This window comes from Melanostigma gelatinosum, assembly GCF_949748355.1.
Source record: "Melanostigma gelatinosum genome assembly, chromosome: 13".
Lineage (NCBI taxonomy): Eukaryota > Metazoa > Chordata > Actinopteri > Perciformes > Zoarcidae > Melanostigma > Melanostigma gelatinosum.
In genome coordinates, this window is record NC_136646.1 from 16963070 (window position 1) to 16979592 (window position 16523).

Genomic DNA, 16523 nt, shown 5'->3' on the forward strand with positions numbered 1-16523 from the left:
GATAAAGCAGTAATCCTCTCGGTGTCGAGCTGTGTTAGGGTTTCTGGGTAGACTAGAGGGCCTATATGTTCCAGTCATTCCCACTCTTCAGCTCTCTCTCTCTCACGGTCTTATAAAGGATCATTTTACAAAATTTAGTTTCAGAGAAACAGAAACAGAATTTAATTTTAGAACTGTTCGGGGGAAAAGTTCAACATTCTGGGACATACACATCTTCACCTTCTTGCCAAGAGTTGGATGAGAATATTGATACAAAGTATGACGCTGGATCAATCAGCATATTTTAGTATGAAGATTAGAAGCAGCTAACCTGGCCCCCTCTCCAAAGTTCAAAAACCTGCCTAAACCTACACCTCTCAAGCTCACCTTAATTCACTTTTTGTCTCGTTTGTTTAATTCTTACACATATTGCTTCCAATACGTAGACTAAGTGGTATCAATCTTCTCATCTCACCTTTCCTTCAATACTGCTGATTTCAAACCAGTTTGCCTTTTAGGTCCTAGTAGCATATACATTATATAGTATAGTTTTTTGTAAAATCGTCATCAGTGAGAAGTTTTGTGATCCAGCACTGACACATTTATGCCACGGTCCGAGCTGCCACCGCTCTAAAAAGGAGTCAGCTGCTTGACTCCTGCAACAGCTCCAACTCACAGACCTCAGCCCCTCCACCCACTGGCCCTCTCTGTGCTCCGCCTCTTCTCTCTGCATGCCCTTTAACCTTCCTGCCTTGGTATATATAGTCTGTGTGACTATCACAGTTCTCCTGGCAGCCATCATGAAGGGTACAGTCTTGATTTGCTGTTTCCTCTCCCTGCTGCATTTGCAGGCCACAGCAGGTAAGACTTTTAAAGATAGCATTCGGTCAAACATCTGGCGGATTCCTCGTTTTTTTTATGTTGGGCGGTGCATTGTGGGCACGAGATACGTTTGTGTACAAATGCTGCCGATGAATGAAATAGTGATGTGGTGTAAATTTCGAGGCGGGTTAAATGAATGTTTAATGAAGGCTCGATTGCTCTGTTAGCTTGATCATACTGTGACCCTTCAGAGATTCAGAGGCTGTGATTCAGACTGTTTAAAGTAGATGGCCGAAAGTAGCCCTTGTGTCCATCGTGGAGGCAGTTTGGTCAGGAATGGCACCCCGCTTTCAAGAGGCAGAGTGCGTTGGGGACGGTGACAGTCATGAGGACACCAGCCGAGGATAGACAGTGACAGAGACAGAAATGTAAGCCCTTTGCAACCAAGCAGGACTATTTCAAATCGGTCTCAGTTTATAATTAGATTTGAGTGGCACTTTGTCGTCTTTCTAATCATCAAAATCCAAAACACACTCCACACTTTTGATGCATGAAGAAATGTCTTATCGTACATTTAGGGTGACTCTACAAAGGAGAGCAGTTGAGGATCATTCAAACTAGAGTTCAGGCTCTATGTGGACTGACAGCATGTCAGCTGTCCTAATGCACGGCACCAGCTGATGGAAAGTCTTAGTTTAACAGCCATGCGGGAACTTGAATGAACAGTCAAAATTCTTTCTTGAACTTTATTTTCCACAACTTGGTTTGGTTTTGTTAATCCAGACTTTGAATACCTTTAGGGGGCAACATTTCCGACAGGGATCGAGACAACTTCACAATACAGACATTAGATGGCACCCATGAAGTTAAATGTCACACTGACAACATCTTCTCCCAGAGTTACCGATTCTAAAAATGCGGACTGGTCACCGGGTCTGGACTAGAGTGGTTGGCGTTACCCTTGTCCGTCACCCTTGTCCGTCCTTGGGTATAGCTCCACAGCCCGGGCCCAGGGCTCCATATTCCACGCTGCTGTCAAGTGTCTAAGATTGGAAGGCCTCCTGAAACCCAACACTGTTCATTACAGTTCCTCCCTCCCTCCGCTCCACTCCCCATCCCTTCTGACTCCTCACCCCTCCCAGCCCCATGCTTCTCTTTAGATACACAGCACAGCTGCTGTCACTCTGCACTGTCACAATCGCAATTTATTCCCAGCAGTTGACCTTATAGGGACATGCATTCTCCAGGCAGGAGGGGCCCGGGCTTTGGCTGCAACTCATGCCTTCATAGACCCCTTCTGCAGCCCCGTGCATCTTTTGGTGGCCTTCGGTATTCATTTTGTGAACGCCGCATCGCACACAGGAGTTTTGAGTCCAGTACCTGCAGGTTATGGACAATTATGAGAATCCTGAACTCCTTGCCGCTCAGTGCGTAATCAATTGTGTTATTGATCCGTTAGATCGATATCAGGAACTCCATGTAGTCGATTTTGTGTACAGTTTGTGAGTAACAAACAGCTGAAACATTGACCTGGTAATCTTGATGTTGTTGATGTCTTTAATTTTTGTCTCAAACAAATATAAAGACTGAAGCCAGTTGATTAAAACAATATAATTATGTAAAGCAAGGACACCTTGACTTTGGAAATTGTAGGCAGAATAAAGGGAATCATTTTGTGATAAAAATGCATTCCTACGTGTATGGTTCGACATCATTAGGCTCCGGTGTAGCAGTGTGAACACACCTGCAGGTGTAGTAAGGCCAAAAATATCTCCCAAGCCTGGTGAGCTCATCTGACTCTGCCTCAATAATTTCCTCACAGTCATTTACCAGCAGGTGTTCAATAGCTTCCATATTTTACACCAAAGCAAGGAGCAGAGGGAACCTGTGTTGTTTTGGTGGTGGTGAATGTGTCAACAGGTTACCTGGTCCCATGATGCTCACATGTCATGTAGGAGTAAACAGAGGTTGCTATAGTAATTATTGGGTTATTTTAAGGATGCCAGACACCCTACACTAATCAGGTCTTGTGTGAATGGCGCTGACTGACCAATTACAATTGAATCCATGTACAGATTTTGATGTTATATGTGGAGTTTGAGCGTGAAAGGGGTTTTAAGAAAGCTGCTTAATACAATATACGATGTCATTCATGCAAATACAATTACAACATATTGCTAAAATGCAACACTCAGAACCTGAGAGCTGACTTTTTTTTGATATACAAATATATCACCGCCTCTTTGGGACCTTGATTAGTTCTTCACACCAATGTGTTCATACTTGAGTGGTAACACTATCCATCCTCGATACAGTAAAAACATCTCTGACCTCCTCGCTCTGCGGAAGGGAGACATACACACTGTCTCCACGTGATCTGCTCTAATGGTATGTGGCATGTCTGGGACATCCCTACGCTGGCAGTAGTCACACTCCACTGCCTTACAACACACCCCTTCTTAAGACAAGCCCCAACAGTCCCAAGGGCACCTGACGGCCTCTCCTGGCTTTTAAACAGGAAAGCAGAGATAGAGGCGGCAGAATCAACAACTCAGGGTGACGTGTCTTTGCCATTGCGCCTTCCTTTGAGCTTGTCACTCAACTAAATGTCGACTTGTCAGTGACCCCTTAGAGGTCTAATACAATAAATTAAAATCTGGATGTGTTTCACATGACATGGTCTGTAAGGGCCAGTGGCAACCCTCAGGGCCAGTGATGTCTTTTGTTTGTTTGTTTTCTGTAAAACAGAATACACCAACATTTGCATCTAGAAAATAGTCTGGCTTTTCCGTTGAAGACTGTCTGTCTGAAATACATGAATTTGAATTTAATTGATTTAATTTTAGCTTGGAAGTAATGAATTATACGAGTGATTGAACTGCATTTCTTGTGTAAAATGCCTGAGGTACCAGGAAAACCACAGTGTGTCTTATTTGCCAAGTATCAGCACTGTATTTGAAACTCACATGAGCTACTGAACCAGTTAACAGTACAGCGCTCAGTCCATTGGCCCGTACTACACAGTCCGCTCTAGGGATGTGGATGTTTCTGAGTCTCCAAACTGACTAAAATAGGAGCTACCAATTCTGCCCCCTCCTCTGTCCATCTTCTGACCCATTGTGGGTCTATTTTTGACTATGGGGGAGTTCTAGCTTCACAAGCTGTGCCACCTGTTGCAATCCGTGGCCTCTTCTCACCACGCCCTGCTCAAGCTCTGCTGACTGCTCTCACACCTCTGACCCCTGCTCGAGGAAAAGATAAATCATGTGCATTTCGATAGGTTGACTTGGTATTCACTCGCTTCGTTTTCAGTGAAATGCATAAGCCACGTCCTTAACGTGTGCAAGAGAATTGTTTTTGGAGCATTAATGCTAGCTATATCCTTTGGTATTTTACAAACCAGTGGTTATGTGAAAAGTGTCTGTTTAAATTTGAATGAAGCCGATGCCTCTCTCCATGGATCTTTCCAGTGGAACCCCCTGGCCTTCAGTGTAAGGTTGCCTGAATCCCCCCGTGCTCAGGATAAATCCTCTGACTGGGGATTCCAGGCCTGTCGCCCTCATCGTGTTCATAATTCAATTTACCTCCACTGTGTTCCAAGCAGAACATGATCCAGGGGTTTTATACATACACAGATATACCTAATATATACAGAGTAAGTGCACATGTCTGCAGATGCATACCAGCACATAATTCATGTCCACATCAGATGATATTGTGCACATAGGGTAATCCCTGCTTGTATGTTTTGCCGACATAACACTGTTTGCTTGTGTTCTTATGATTGTCTGAATTAGTTGACAGAGCTCACGACACATTTTTGTTTAATTTATCTCCATTTCAGCAGAATTTGCTGTGTATTTCCACATTGGATAGTGATTGGCTCCACAAACCATACACAAGAACGACTCCTATTTCAGGGAAGTACGAAGCCTTCTCCAGTAAAAGTGTTCATACATCTATCGATCTTTATAGCGAAGGTGTTCTCTACAATTGAGCAAATATAGACGTTCCACACTTACAGTAGGTGATTGACCTTCCTTCTGATGATTGAATGGCCTCCACACAAGGATATATAGTCGAGGTGTGACTTACTCGGCCGCTGATGCCGCGGTAGGCTTAAATCTCCAACATTCCCACTGGATGTGCTGATGCCACCAGAATGTTTCTCCAAACTCAGGGAGGGTTGTGTGGCAACGGGCTCATTGCGGACACATGGTCCTGGGCGCAGATGTCCGGGATTCAACTTCCCTGGCGCCCGCAGGGGTTCATTTTGAGTGCTGATGCAAGGCCCGCCTTCTGCAGCCTCTCTGGTCTTTGCAGAGCCCTGTCCCACTGCTTCCATCCGGGATCGACTGGATTGGGAGGTGTTAACACACTAGAAGCAGTTAAGGCCCACTCAAGAGGCTTGTGTTAAAAGATACGGCTCTTCTGAGTGATGAGTCAAGTTACAGAAGCTTGAGTTGGCTTTGTGTGCTGCAGGGACAGGCCTGGCACTGTGAAGATATGGTTATCCTCAAAAGCCACTTCAGCCTCCAACTTGAATCACCCTTAGTGTCCTCTGACAGCCGGCTTCTCTCAAACACTTCCTCATTGTGTAATTCATCTTGTAGTCGTGTGTGTTCAGATGACTTCAATACCTGCTTTGCAATGTTTCTCTTGGCTCAATTTGACATGCAGCCAACGTGTACCATCACGATCGTCTGGGGTTTTCAAAAATGGCTGCCATGTATCACAGATAGTGCTACAAGATGACGTCACCTACTGCTGTCTAAAGGGCTAAAAAACGGTTTTGTGTAAGAATTTAGTGACCATGTGACCTATATTGGAGGATTTAAAAAATGCCTTTCATTGAAGATTATTGTCAATTTATTTTTAAGTTGTATATTTGCTTGTTTCGACATGCATTGAGTGGAGTGGCACTCTTGCCATTATGAGCTCAGATGCATAAAAGGATGAACCCATTTTCTCTTGCATTGTTCTGGCAATAGCTGATATACATCCTCTTTTCTTATCACTACTTCCTACTGTGCCCCTCGAAAATACAGAGCAGTCACTGAATCATTTTAGGGATTGCAGTATCACTCATACCCTCCTTTATTCTGGCTGCTAACCTTTTGGTTTTTCTTGCTCTTGCACCGTGCTGGGAGCAACATTTAACGGGCTTATTTTTAGCAGGTTGACTCAGGGAGCATCAGTGGGGCTGCGTTGTTCCTCAACCAGCAGTGTGTGTCATTGCTGCCACCCTGCAAAAGAGCAACTGTTGGGGTCTCAATTAAAGACTGAGCCGTACCGTAGGGGGTCTTTCCTAATCGTCACATCGTTGTTTACCTGTGCACATACTGTACTGAAATACCTCTTTTTGCTTTCATTTGATTGATTGAAAGTGCGTGCTGTGTTTGTCATGAACGGAGAAACTTTCTTTCTCTGCTTTATTGACCGTCTCATTGAACGACAATATATTTCTCCCCTAAATACCCGTGGTTCATGAATACAATCGAAACAGTTTGCTTCAGGCTTGTAAGCAACTTTGTAAAGGACTTCAGAAGATTTAGCGTGTCATTCGATGCAGCATCCGTTTTGCCCAAAGCAGAATGCCATTCTGACGTCTGTCCAGGAACACTAGAAGTCATTGACCGCATGCCTCATGACCGGTGGTTGCACTCCAGGTGAGGGCGCAGGATGCCATGACCGTGCCGCCCTCTCATTATTTACAATGTATACATTCATCGAGACAAAAATCCATAAGCTTCAGCACTAATTTAGTACCATGGTGGCAGACATAGCAATGTGCACAAGGTCAGCGATGAGGTTATTTTTATGATACATACATACATTAATATGGTGGCATACGTTAAGCAGATGTTTGATTGTCACTTTGATTATATACTATTTGTAATACCTCAAATTTTTTAGCATTAATGAGGATCAATCAAAGTGGAGAAAACCATGTCATCATGTGTTTTTCCTTTGTTGTGATATATTTGGTTCTGTCTCTAGAAAACTACCATTTCTTAGCATCTCTCTCATCAAAAGATGGTTAGTACACAAATGTACAATTAGGTAGTATTTGAAAGGTGATAAGATGCTGAGAGGGGCGTAATGGAGTGTATGACTTAAAGCTGTCACATCTAAGTTCCAACTCAATATGCTGTAACAGAACAAAATGACTGAAGGGAGACTGTATCTGACTGCAGTGTACATACAATGATTGCAGTGTCATCCCTCAGGTCTAAGATGTCTGTGAAATTATATTTTACCTTCCCGCACCAAGTGCTTCTGCTTCACACCAGTCAATTTCTGATTGGTGATGAGTACTGCAGGCAGAACCATCCGGCTGAGATCAGAGGTTCCCTGGGAAACAGCGCCAACTTTTCATGCTTTCTGATCCTACAAACATGCAGATCTCCTAATCCGAACATACGATATTATTAGTTTTCCATCTGCAATGTTGAACAGTTTTTTGTCATATGTATGCCGAGGAGAGGTGTGCAGCTGAGGGGGTGAGAGCAAACTTTTGAGTTGAGCACTAGAGCACTAAAGTTTATCTGATTTTTGAATTTAGCATCTTCAACAATGTTAATATGTTTCCTGTGCCAGTAAACTCAATTTAACTGGCCTGTGCTGACAGGAAGTATGCAGATGATGTGTTTATATAACAAGATCAATATTCAGACGATGCCGTGTGTTTTACACAGTCTGATTTACAATTGAATGACTGCAATTCATCAACTGCTACGACCTGATTTAAAATTCCAGAAACAAGCTGTTTCTGTCACGAACAAATTTGTTAAGGCAGTGTCTGGAAGCTAGAATTCAAAGACCAATAACCCTTCAGGGACATGCAGGTATGAGCAAGGAAGACTTCCCCACTCCTTCTATATATAGCTCATAGCCCTAGCAGGTTTGTCTGAAGCCGGACTGTGTGGGAGGGGCTACAGGAGGCCTGTTCTGAGGCCTGGACACACAAGGACAGGCCTAACAGTGCGATAGGTCTGTGATAGGTGGGTAAATATAGAAGAGAAAAAACACAGGATTGCACATCATTGTCTCATAGTGTAGCCTATATTCCTTATGGGAACACTCAGTCCAGCTCTGAGTTCTCCTCCCAGTCCATAATGCAACTGGGGAAGTCCCCCTCTCTCTCTCTCTCTCTCTCTCTCTCTCTCTCTCTCTCTCTCTCGGCCCCTCTCATCTTTGCTGTTGCTGTAAAGCCCATGGTGATGCCAAACAAACTATGTTTATTTACGGCATTTGCTTTCTAAATTAAGAGCTGATTGTACTAACAGCTGAGACCTGAACGGGCCGATATGTTCCAAAGAGATATGAGATCATGGCATGGTTATTTTACGCACATTTACATTAAAACTGATGAATTGACTAGAATTGGCGAGAGCGCGCACAGGGTGAATTTAGTTCTTGTTCCTAATGGATGATTTACATTTATCACACAGCAGGAAAAGGACGTTGTAGAGGATGTGTGCCACAGTGTAATCACCAACAATTGTCAGTTCAATTAGATGTAATTGTGCATAGCAGCTGGCTATGCATTGTTATTCATGCTTAGCTAGTTGTCATCATTCAGGTTTTGTAATTAACAAAGAAAAAAGGGGAAGACAGAAAGGAAAAACAATGTTAAGAGGCATTCAGTGTGCTTGTGGCTGCAGATGAAATCAAAGCTCAGACGAACATCTGACAGCTCAAATATCTGCTGTGTCTGAAGTTGCTATTAGCGTCGAATGCAAAGCTGTCACTCGGTGCTTATTATCATTTATCTGTGTGTCACACTTAAATTCCCAGCAGTGGTGGTGCTTATTGAGACGGAGAATGTACTGACTGACGTGCATGCAGAAATAGCTACACCGTTGGTCTTTGTTGAACATTGTATTGAACATGTATAACTGGCTGCCATCAGCCCTATAGTGAGAGCGTCACAATGAAACTGTCACTTGATTGGTTTGCAGCCACCTCGGTCCACTTCCATGACTCATGTTATCAGATCATTAAGCACAATACACTGAGAACTTTAACAAAGTTCCATTTTGTTCATTTGTCTTTGCTTTTACAGAGGAAGAAGAAGGAGGAGATGATTTCATCTCCGCCCTCAGGGACAGATCTCACATCGACGAGACGCTGCGGCTTGCAACTGAGGAAAAATCAGGAGACTATGCCGGTGAGGACCAACGATTCATTAGAAGTGTTTTCATGAAGCTTTATGGTCGCTTGTACTGTGTCTGACGAATTGAAGTTACCTCAGTGATGCATGTCAAGCAGTTGAATACTGTGTTATCCTTTGAATCTCACTCCCCGATTTCCTTTCAGCTTTCATATGTGTTCCGCAACTTTGACATTTGTTTTGCAACACATTTCTGCACCATTTTAATGCAGAAAGGCTGGAGCCACTGTACTATCATGGTAGAGTGAAATTTTACAAAATTGGACTTTTATTTCTCTCCTTCTTCTCCATCATGGCCTGTATAATTATCCCTCTTGCCTCTTTTTTAGATCTCTATATAACGTCTTCATCATCCTTTCCCCTCTCTTATCTTGTTCCTTCAGGGGCTATACAGCGGTTGCGGAACGTCTACCACTCATCCATCAAGCCGATGGAGCAGGCCTACAAGTACAATGAGCTGAGGCAGCACGAGATCTCAGGTATCACAGAAGCTTTGGCTACGTCTGCACTTTGGTCTGATGTGTGGGTTTCTCTGTTTGGGTTGCTTTGGTGACTGATGTGTTGACTTGTTTGTACAAACGCATCATCCTCACACCGTCAACCGCAACATAACAGAAGGATCTTTTTTCCATTGTTGGGGATTTCATCGTATGTCACTCGTTTGTTTTTTTAGTTTTTTTTGGGGGGACTCTCAGAGTCACTGTTATGTGAGGGTACTCTTTTTTTTTTTACGTGTATGAGTACCTTTAGAGGTAATTTGTAGGCTTTTAGGTACAGAAATAGTAACAATATACCTCATGTAGTCATTATCTCTCCATTCATGCTCCTTCAAATATTTCTTCCCCTTTTCTTCTATTCATTGACATACTTTTTGAAATGATTTTTAAACGAGTGTGTACTGTTTCTTCACTTCAAGCTCAGCAAGAACAAACTCTACTTTCCCACAGTGAAATGAAGCTCGCCCTCTTGTGGCTTTTTAGGATTAGCATGCTTGCAAACTTGACAAATATCACTTAGTCAACCGACCTTATCAACCGACTACAAAAATGCATACCATCCATTTGTAGACGGACATGTTTGACACATCAGGTCAAATATGGGACTCGATTCCCACCCGTTCATCCACATTGTTACTCTACCCCGCCCTGTTGTTACTAGAGACCTCACACCCTCACTCCTCACTCTCCTCCACCTCCTATTCCCTCCGCCTCTCTTTACTCCACCCTCTCCTGTCCCCATCCCCTCCGCTCCCCTCATCTAACAGCCTACCCTGGACGAACCCTCGGGGACTCATCCACAGGTTGGTGTGGGCGGGGCTTACCTGTGCATGGCACTGCCTGAAGTGCTCAGCCCCTTTCTTTCCCCCTTCATTTGTCCTCATACATGTGTGAGCAACTTAGACAAATTAATTCTGCACTGCTCTCTGGGGGTCACACATTTCAAGCAGGTTTCACTTTGGGTGACACCCAGGTGTACCAGCACAGATTGGGGCCGATAGTCAAAGTGATCCATAAGTGAAAGGTTCAACCCAAACGGAGCAAAATGGATTTACACTTTCTTGATTTAGAATCGTTTAGAGTTTCAACCAAAGCTCCACAATTTAAATTCCATATTAAAGAAGTAAAAGGGAAGAAATGTAAATTGAACGAGTTTTAGAAATTTTAGGATTGATAGTTCACAGAGAGAACACTCATTAAGTTGCGTATGAAATGTAAAATATAGAGGGCGTTGCATGTGCAGTTCTGGCTTTAGCAAAGGACACGTGAGACACTGGTGGGAGAGGATGGTCAGTGTTCGGCTTGTAGGGAATTGACTGACTTTTTGTCAAACTTTGGTATTTTGTTATCAATTTCAGAGCCACGAGTTTCAGAGGTGTTTTGATGAGGACATGTTCACTTTGTTCTTCTTTTGTTTTTGTTCTTTTGATATTTGTATCCTCGTCGTCTTTTGAATTCATTCAGCTTTGGACCAGTAGGTTAAAACAGAACTTGACTGCACCCTATCCCCCCCAACACCATGTCCACTCACAGTCACAACACACATGGCAGCTTGTTATGAGACACGCAGCTTGCTCTGAAAGCCTCGCACTGAGGAGTCAATGGCACTGCTTTGACCTGTGTCCCTGAGTTATGGCTGTATCACTTTGTTGAGACTTTTCTTATGAAGAAGCATAACAGCTTTGACGCGCCTTTCTTTGCTCATCTTTCTTTTTATTTGCTTTCTTCGTCTTACAAAACATTTCTCTGCGCTGCTCATTAAGAGTGACAGTGCTACCCTGACGTGCCTCTACTGTACAGTTAACAACATACCTTCATGGATGGATTGTATTTTGGTGTATCTTTAAGAGGATAATGGAGAACGTTGCAAACATTGGCTTCTTTTGGCAACATGAACAGCTCAAGTTCTCGCGCCTTTTCTTCTCAGCCGCAAATAAAATCCCAGCATAACTGGTTCGCTCGTAATTTTTCATACAAATAGATTTTAACCACTGTTGTCTCTCCTTGCCCGACAGATGGAGAGATTACCTCCAAGCCCATGGTGCTGTTCCTGGGACCCTGGAGTGTAGGAAAGTCTTCTATGATCAATTACCTCCTGGGCATGAACGACAGCCCCTATCAGCTCTACACAGGCATGTTACACAGATTTCCTAAATGTCATCACAAATCTACAGGACTATTAGAGAGGCAGCGACTTTATCTAAAAGTTACAGGATTGAGCAAGTCAGTGCAAGAATGCATAGTGGTTATCAAGTAGACAGTCAGCATCACAGAGGTTTCGTTAAATTAGATCCATGACCTCTTAGGAAGACTCAACGATGATCTCTGACAATTTAGTACCACTGCTCAACATATTGACAGCAGCTTTGATCTATGTTAATGTTAATGATGGTGTTCCAGAACTGCTGGATTTGTGAATTTGCTAAATTTTCCGTTTCAACTTAAAAGCTGATGATATGACAACATCAAGAAAATCATTTATTGCAGGTAAACGTTTCCCCTGTGCATACACATCATGGGATTCTCTTTCTTTAACATGTTTCCGACTCTGTTCCTCTTCTTGGTACTGCCCTTGTTAATTTCTCCATCTTGTTTTCCACAAATGTGTCTTCAGGAGCGGAGCCTACCACCTCTGAGTTCACTGTAATTACGCATGGCGAGAAGATCCGCTCTGTTGAGGGTATTGTCATGGCAGCAGACACCGCTCGGTCCTTCTCTCCGTTGGAGAAGTTTGGCCAAAACTTCTTGGAAAAACTGGTCGGTATTGAGATGCCCCACAAGCTGCTGGAGCGCGTGACTTTTGTGGACACACCTGGAATCATTGAGAACCGGAAACAGCAGGAGAGAGGTAAAACAGAGTTTTTCCTTCAGTTTGCGGGTTTTCACAAATCACAATGCAAATACGAAGCAGCTGGCTGCAACTCAGCATTCAGTGATTTATTTATTCTCTTCTTCCGTCCAGGCTATCCCTTCAACGATGTTTGCCAGTGGTTCATTGACCGCGCTGACCTGATCTTCGTGGTGTTTGACCCCACCAAGCTGGACGTTGGCCTCGAGCTGGAGATGCTCTTCCGGCAGTTAAAGGGTCGCGAATCCCAGATCCGCATCATCCTAAACAAGGCTGACAACCTGGCCACCCAGGACTTAATGAGAGTCTACGGAGCGCTCTTTTGGAGCTTAGCGCCCCTCATCAATGTGACCGAACCCCCTCGCGTCTACGTCAGCTCCTTCTGGCCATATGACTATGCGCCCGATACCAGCCGTGAGCTCTTCAAGCGAGAGGAGATCTCCCTCCTGGAAGATCTGAACCAGGTGATTGAAAACCGCATGGAGAACAAAATCGCCTTCATCCGCCAGCATGGCATCCGCGTACGTATCCACGGCCTGCTGGTGGACCGCTACGTCCAGACCTTTAAAGAGAAGATGAGCTACTTCAGTGACCCTGAACTAGTCTTCAAGGAGATTGTGGACGACCCAGACAAGTTCTACATTTTCAAATCCATCCTAGCCAAGACCAACGTCAGCAAGTTTGACCTGCCCAACCGCGACGCTTACCGTGACTTCTTTGGCGTCAACCCGATCACCAACTTCAAGCCCTTGACGGCTCAGTGCTCCTACATGGGAGGCTGTCTGCTGGAGAAGATTGAGAGGGCAATCACCAATGAGCTGCCTGCCCTTCTGACCAGCATTAACTCTGGGAAGCAGCCTGGCCTGTCCTCCTGCGAGACAACCGGCTGTGGTGAAAAGCCAAAGAATCGCTACCGGAAGAACTGACGAAAACAAAATGACTTGAGTGGGGAAAGTAAGAAGAGAAGGGGTCTGGTGGAAGCCAACCTTGCTTTTGTCAGAACGCCTGTATTGTTGAGGAGACAGAGGAGAATAGTGTTTGTTTGTTTTTCTCAGGAGAATATTGGGAGGTGCATTTAGGGACTCTAGGAATGAGGCAGATAGAGGGAGGGAAGGGTCATTGTTTGATAAGGCAGCTTAAGGACACAAGTGCTGAAGAAATGAGAACATGCCACTGATCACTGAGTTTTGTTAAAATACATGCTCCCCTCTTTCCCTTGCACAATCACTTTGGACTGTCTGGGATTTGGGGGCTGGGAAAGTAATGATGTGAAGAAACACAGCAATGAAAAAAGCAAGATCAAATAAAAATTGAAAATCCCGAGACTGAAAACAGTCAAATACCAGCTCCCTTGTATGTGAATAAAATGGGAAAAAGTAGAAACAGGACTTGCAAATTTGTGTTGTAAAATCTTGAGAATTGCATTGCAGAGAGTCAATTCCATAAGCTTCAGAAGCTGATTTTGAAGTAGCCTTTTTGTGGGTGCTATACATGTTTGTCATCCAAACCTTTGCTTTTGACATAGATTAACTTTAACATTGCATGTTAGATTGTATTTAACAGATGCATGCATGTCCTCGTGTAACTGAAGCATGAACCAACCCTGCCAATGCAACAAATAAGGCCGTTATTCGTTTTTGTTTTATACGCTCATCAGTCCTGGTTGTTGACAACCTATGAAATGAGCACTGTGATGGAAGCAGAGGTCAGGGTTCAAGGGTCAGAGTCTTCAGAGCGGGGTGGGTATGTTCATTCTGCTTCACTTCTTAACTGTTCTTACTGTTTCTGTCTTCGTCTATAAATTTTGTCTTTGGCAGAAATTCAATACTGTGTTATGATTTTATTTTTTTCTTCAACAATACGCTTCCCAGCTTTTAGCTGAATGACCATAAAAAATAACACGTGAAGAATGTGTTGGATTATAGCTATCTTTAGCCATTTCTTCTGCCGGATAGAAAGCTATTTATTGATTTGTATGTGAAAACTTTCTAAATGGCCATTGCAGTAGGCTGTGTATGTGTACTGAACACCAACTGCTATACAATTTTACTACCCCTGCAAGATTGTCATTTCCCAGCGTGCGAAAAGTGAGCTTACGGTAACGGTAAAGTGGAGGACTCATGAGTTGACCCCTGACCTCTGTGGAAGGAAGGAAGAATTAAATCCTGACTTTTACACCCACAACGATGTTGCAGTGTCAGAGTTGCAAAGTCATATGTAAGCCTACCTCAATGAACTTCCCAGAAGTGTGGCATGGTTACTGCTTAAAATAGTTTGACATTTTGGATCGGCTTCACTTCCAACACAGGGATATTTCTTGGGCGGTAACTTCGTCACCATGGGTGAGAGTGGTGTCAATCTACCAAAATGTCAAACAAATGGATGGATAAGTGGTAGGCCTAGGTTTCCAAAAAGTTAACTCATGGACAAATGCACTTCCAGTTCCCTCTGTGTCCTGCCTCACTAACCCCATTGTGAAGAGTGTCTACCCAACTAAAATCTGAAACATAGCTAATTAAAAAGAAAAGAAAACTAACAAACACACACACTGCTTAATTTTCTCTGTTTATTTGAGTGTGAGCGCTCCACTGGATGTTAGGACGTTTACACTGCAGATCCAGAAGATGCCCACTAGAGAGTGCTGTGTAAAAGTGTAAAAGGTTATACAGACCACGATCACTCATCGTGGCAACCATTTATCGTGGTAGAGCAATAGCGCGGGCTCATTACATTGTGTGGTTGTGCTTTTGGTATATCTCAGCATTAATCATCTTAATTTACCTGTGAATTAGATCTGGAACGGATGTGTGTACCATTTAAGTAGTTGTGGATTCACTTTTTTTGTTTTGCAATCAAATTTAAATTAATCTTGGCCCAACTTTGGAAGCTTGATGATAAAGAATAAAGATTTCTGATTGACTGTAGTGAAACTTTGTGGTTATTGTGATAAAACTATCAATCCTTAATCAGGGAGACTCAAAAAAAGAAAGCAGACAGATCAAAACCTGTACCAAACTGATTTTCTTCACTATCTCTGTTTCTCTCCTTTTTGCTTGGCCTACAGCTCTTTATCACAACTCAATCTACATCCATTTCGTTGTTTCTTTTCTCGGGAGGTTCAATCTCTCACTTTTGGATTTTCAATGACTTTATCCTATAGCTGCAATGCACCAACAGTTTGTCGTGACTGGAAGTGGGGAGGAGACTGTGTGTGTGTGTGTGTGTGTGTGTGTGTGTGTGTGTGTGTGTGTGTGTGTGTGTGTGTGTGTGTGTGTGTGTGTGTGTGTGTGTGTGTGTGTGTGTGTGTGTGTGTGTGGTAGATGGAGTTTGTATGTCTGGGTGTGAGACCCCGAGATAAACTGACTTAAACCTAAACCTTAAAAAAGTGTATTTCCACTCTTCCTCAAACATTATTTTGCATATATCCTGAGGAGACTGCAAATGAAAAATAAAGTTAATAAGTGCTCAACACTCTTAGGCATAGACCAAAGCCAATTGGCATTAATGCACACACACCTCGGCTTATCGTGTATGTGTGTGTCCACAATATTTTATACACAATGACCTCAACAAAATGCTGCTTTATGTACGCGTTTTCAAAACAGTCCTTTGTGATTGAACGCAAAACAGACACATTGGCATCAAGAAATGCACGGATCACATATAATGAACACGTAGCATACACATGTAGAAGGCAGTTTTTTTTTTTTACCAGCAGAGGAAATGCTTTGAAAATCACCAGTTCAACACAAAGTTTTGTTACAAAACTCAGCATTGCAAATTGCACTCTGATCCAAATGTGGAGGAAATCCTGTCATCTTGCAAGAAGTCCACTGTCCCTCTTGGGGCTCTTCTCAATATACCGTTCAGCTGTGAAGCCACAGTGCTGACTACAGAGGGCTGTTGTTTAATATTTCTCTCAGCTCACTGATTTGAGAAGAAACCTCATGCTTTATTCTCAAATCAGTGAGCTGAGAGAAATATTAAACAGCCCTCTGTAGTCAGCAAGTTCCACTAGACTGTATATATACAGTAGGATTATATTGTCTTATCCCTGAATAGTCACCTTTTTTATCATGTTGATGCTGCTGAAATATTGCAGTGTGCATTAACATTAATGTAATCCAATATTCCTGTATACATTTGAGTGTCTAGAGCAGTTTAGTGACCTTGTATTTAGGATAATTTGTCTCATGTGGCT

At 43.2% G+C, this 16523-nt stretch overlaps 1 protein-coding gene across 2 annotated transcripts; it reads left to right on the forward strand.

Annotated features, from left to right (window-relative positions):
- Positions 1 to 762: 762 nt before the first annotated feature.
- Positions 763 to 15246, forward strand: srl (sarcalumenin). 2 transcript variants are annotated; one of them, XM_079282023.1, is made up of 7 exons: positions 763 to 840; positions 8870 to 8974; positions 9361 to 9456; positions 10242 to 10277; positions 11490 to 11606; positions 12089 to 12322; positions 12437 to 15246. In XM_079282023.1, exons 1-7 carry the CDS (start codon positions 780 to 782, stop codon positions 13246 to 13248), a joined length of 1461 nt encoding a protein of 486 aa, XP_079138149.1. In that variant the 5' UTR covers positions 763 to 779; the 3' UTR covers positions 13249 to 15246. The 2 variants fall into 2 exon arrangements, with proteins under 2 accessions (XP_079138149.1, XP_079138150.1); XM_079282024.1 differs by lacking the exon at positions 10242 to 10277.
- Positions 15247 to 16523: the final 1277 nt, after the last annotated feature.

Bases quoted from the DNA above. Each gene is read 5' to 3' on its own strand.
- srl (XM_079282023.1), top strand. From the start codon at position 780: ATGAAGGGTACAGTCTTGATTTGCTGTTTCCTCTCCCTGCTGCATTTG. The intron at 841-8,869 runs GTAAGACTTTTA...TTGCTTTTACAG, and splicing joins GCATTTGCAGGCCACAGCAG to AGGAAGAAGAAGGAGGAGAT. The intron at 8,975-9,360 runs GTGAGGACCAAC...TTGTTCCTTCAG, and splicing joins AAAATCAGGAGACTATGCCG to GGGCTATACAGCGGTTGCGG.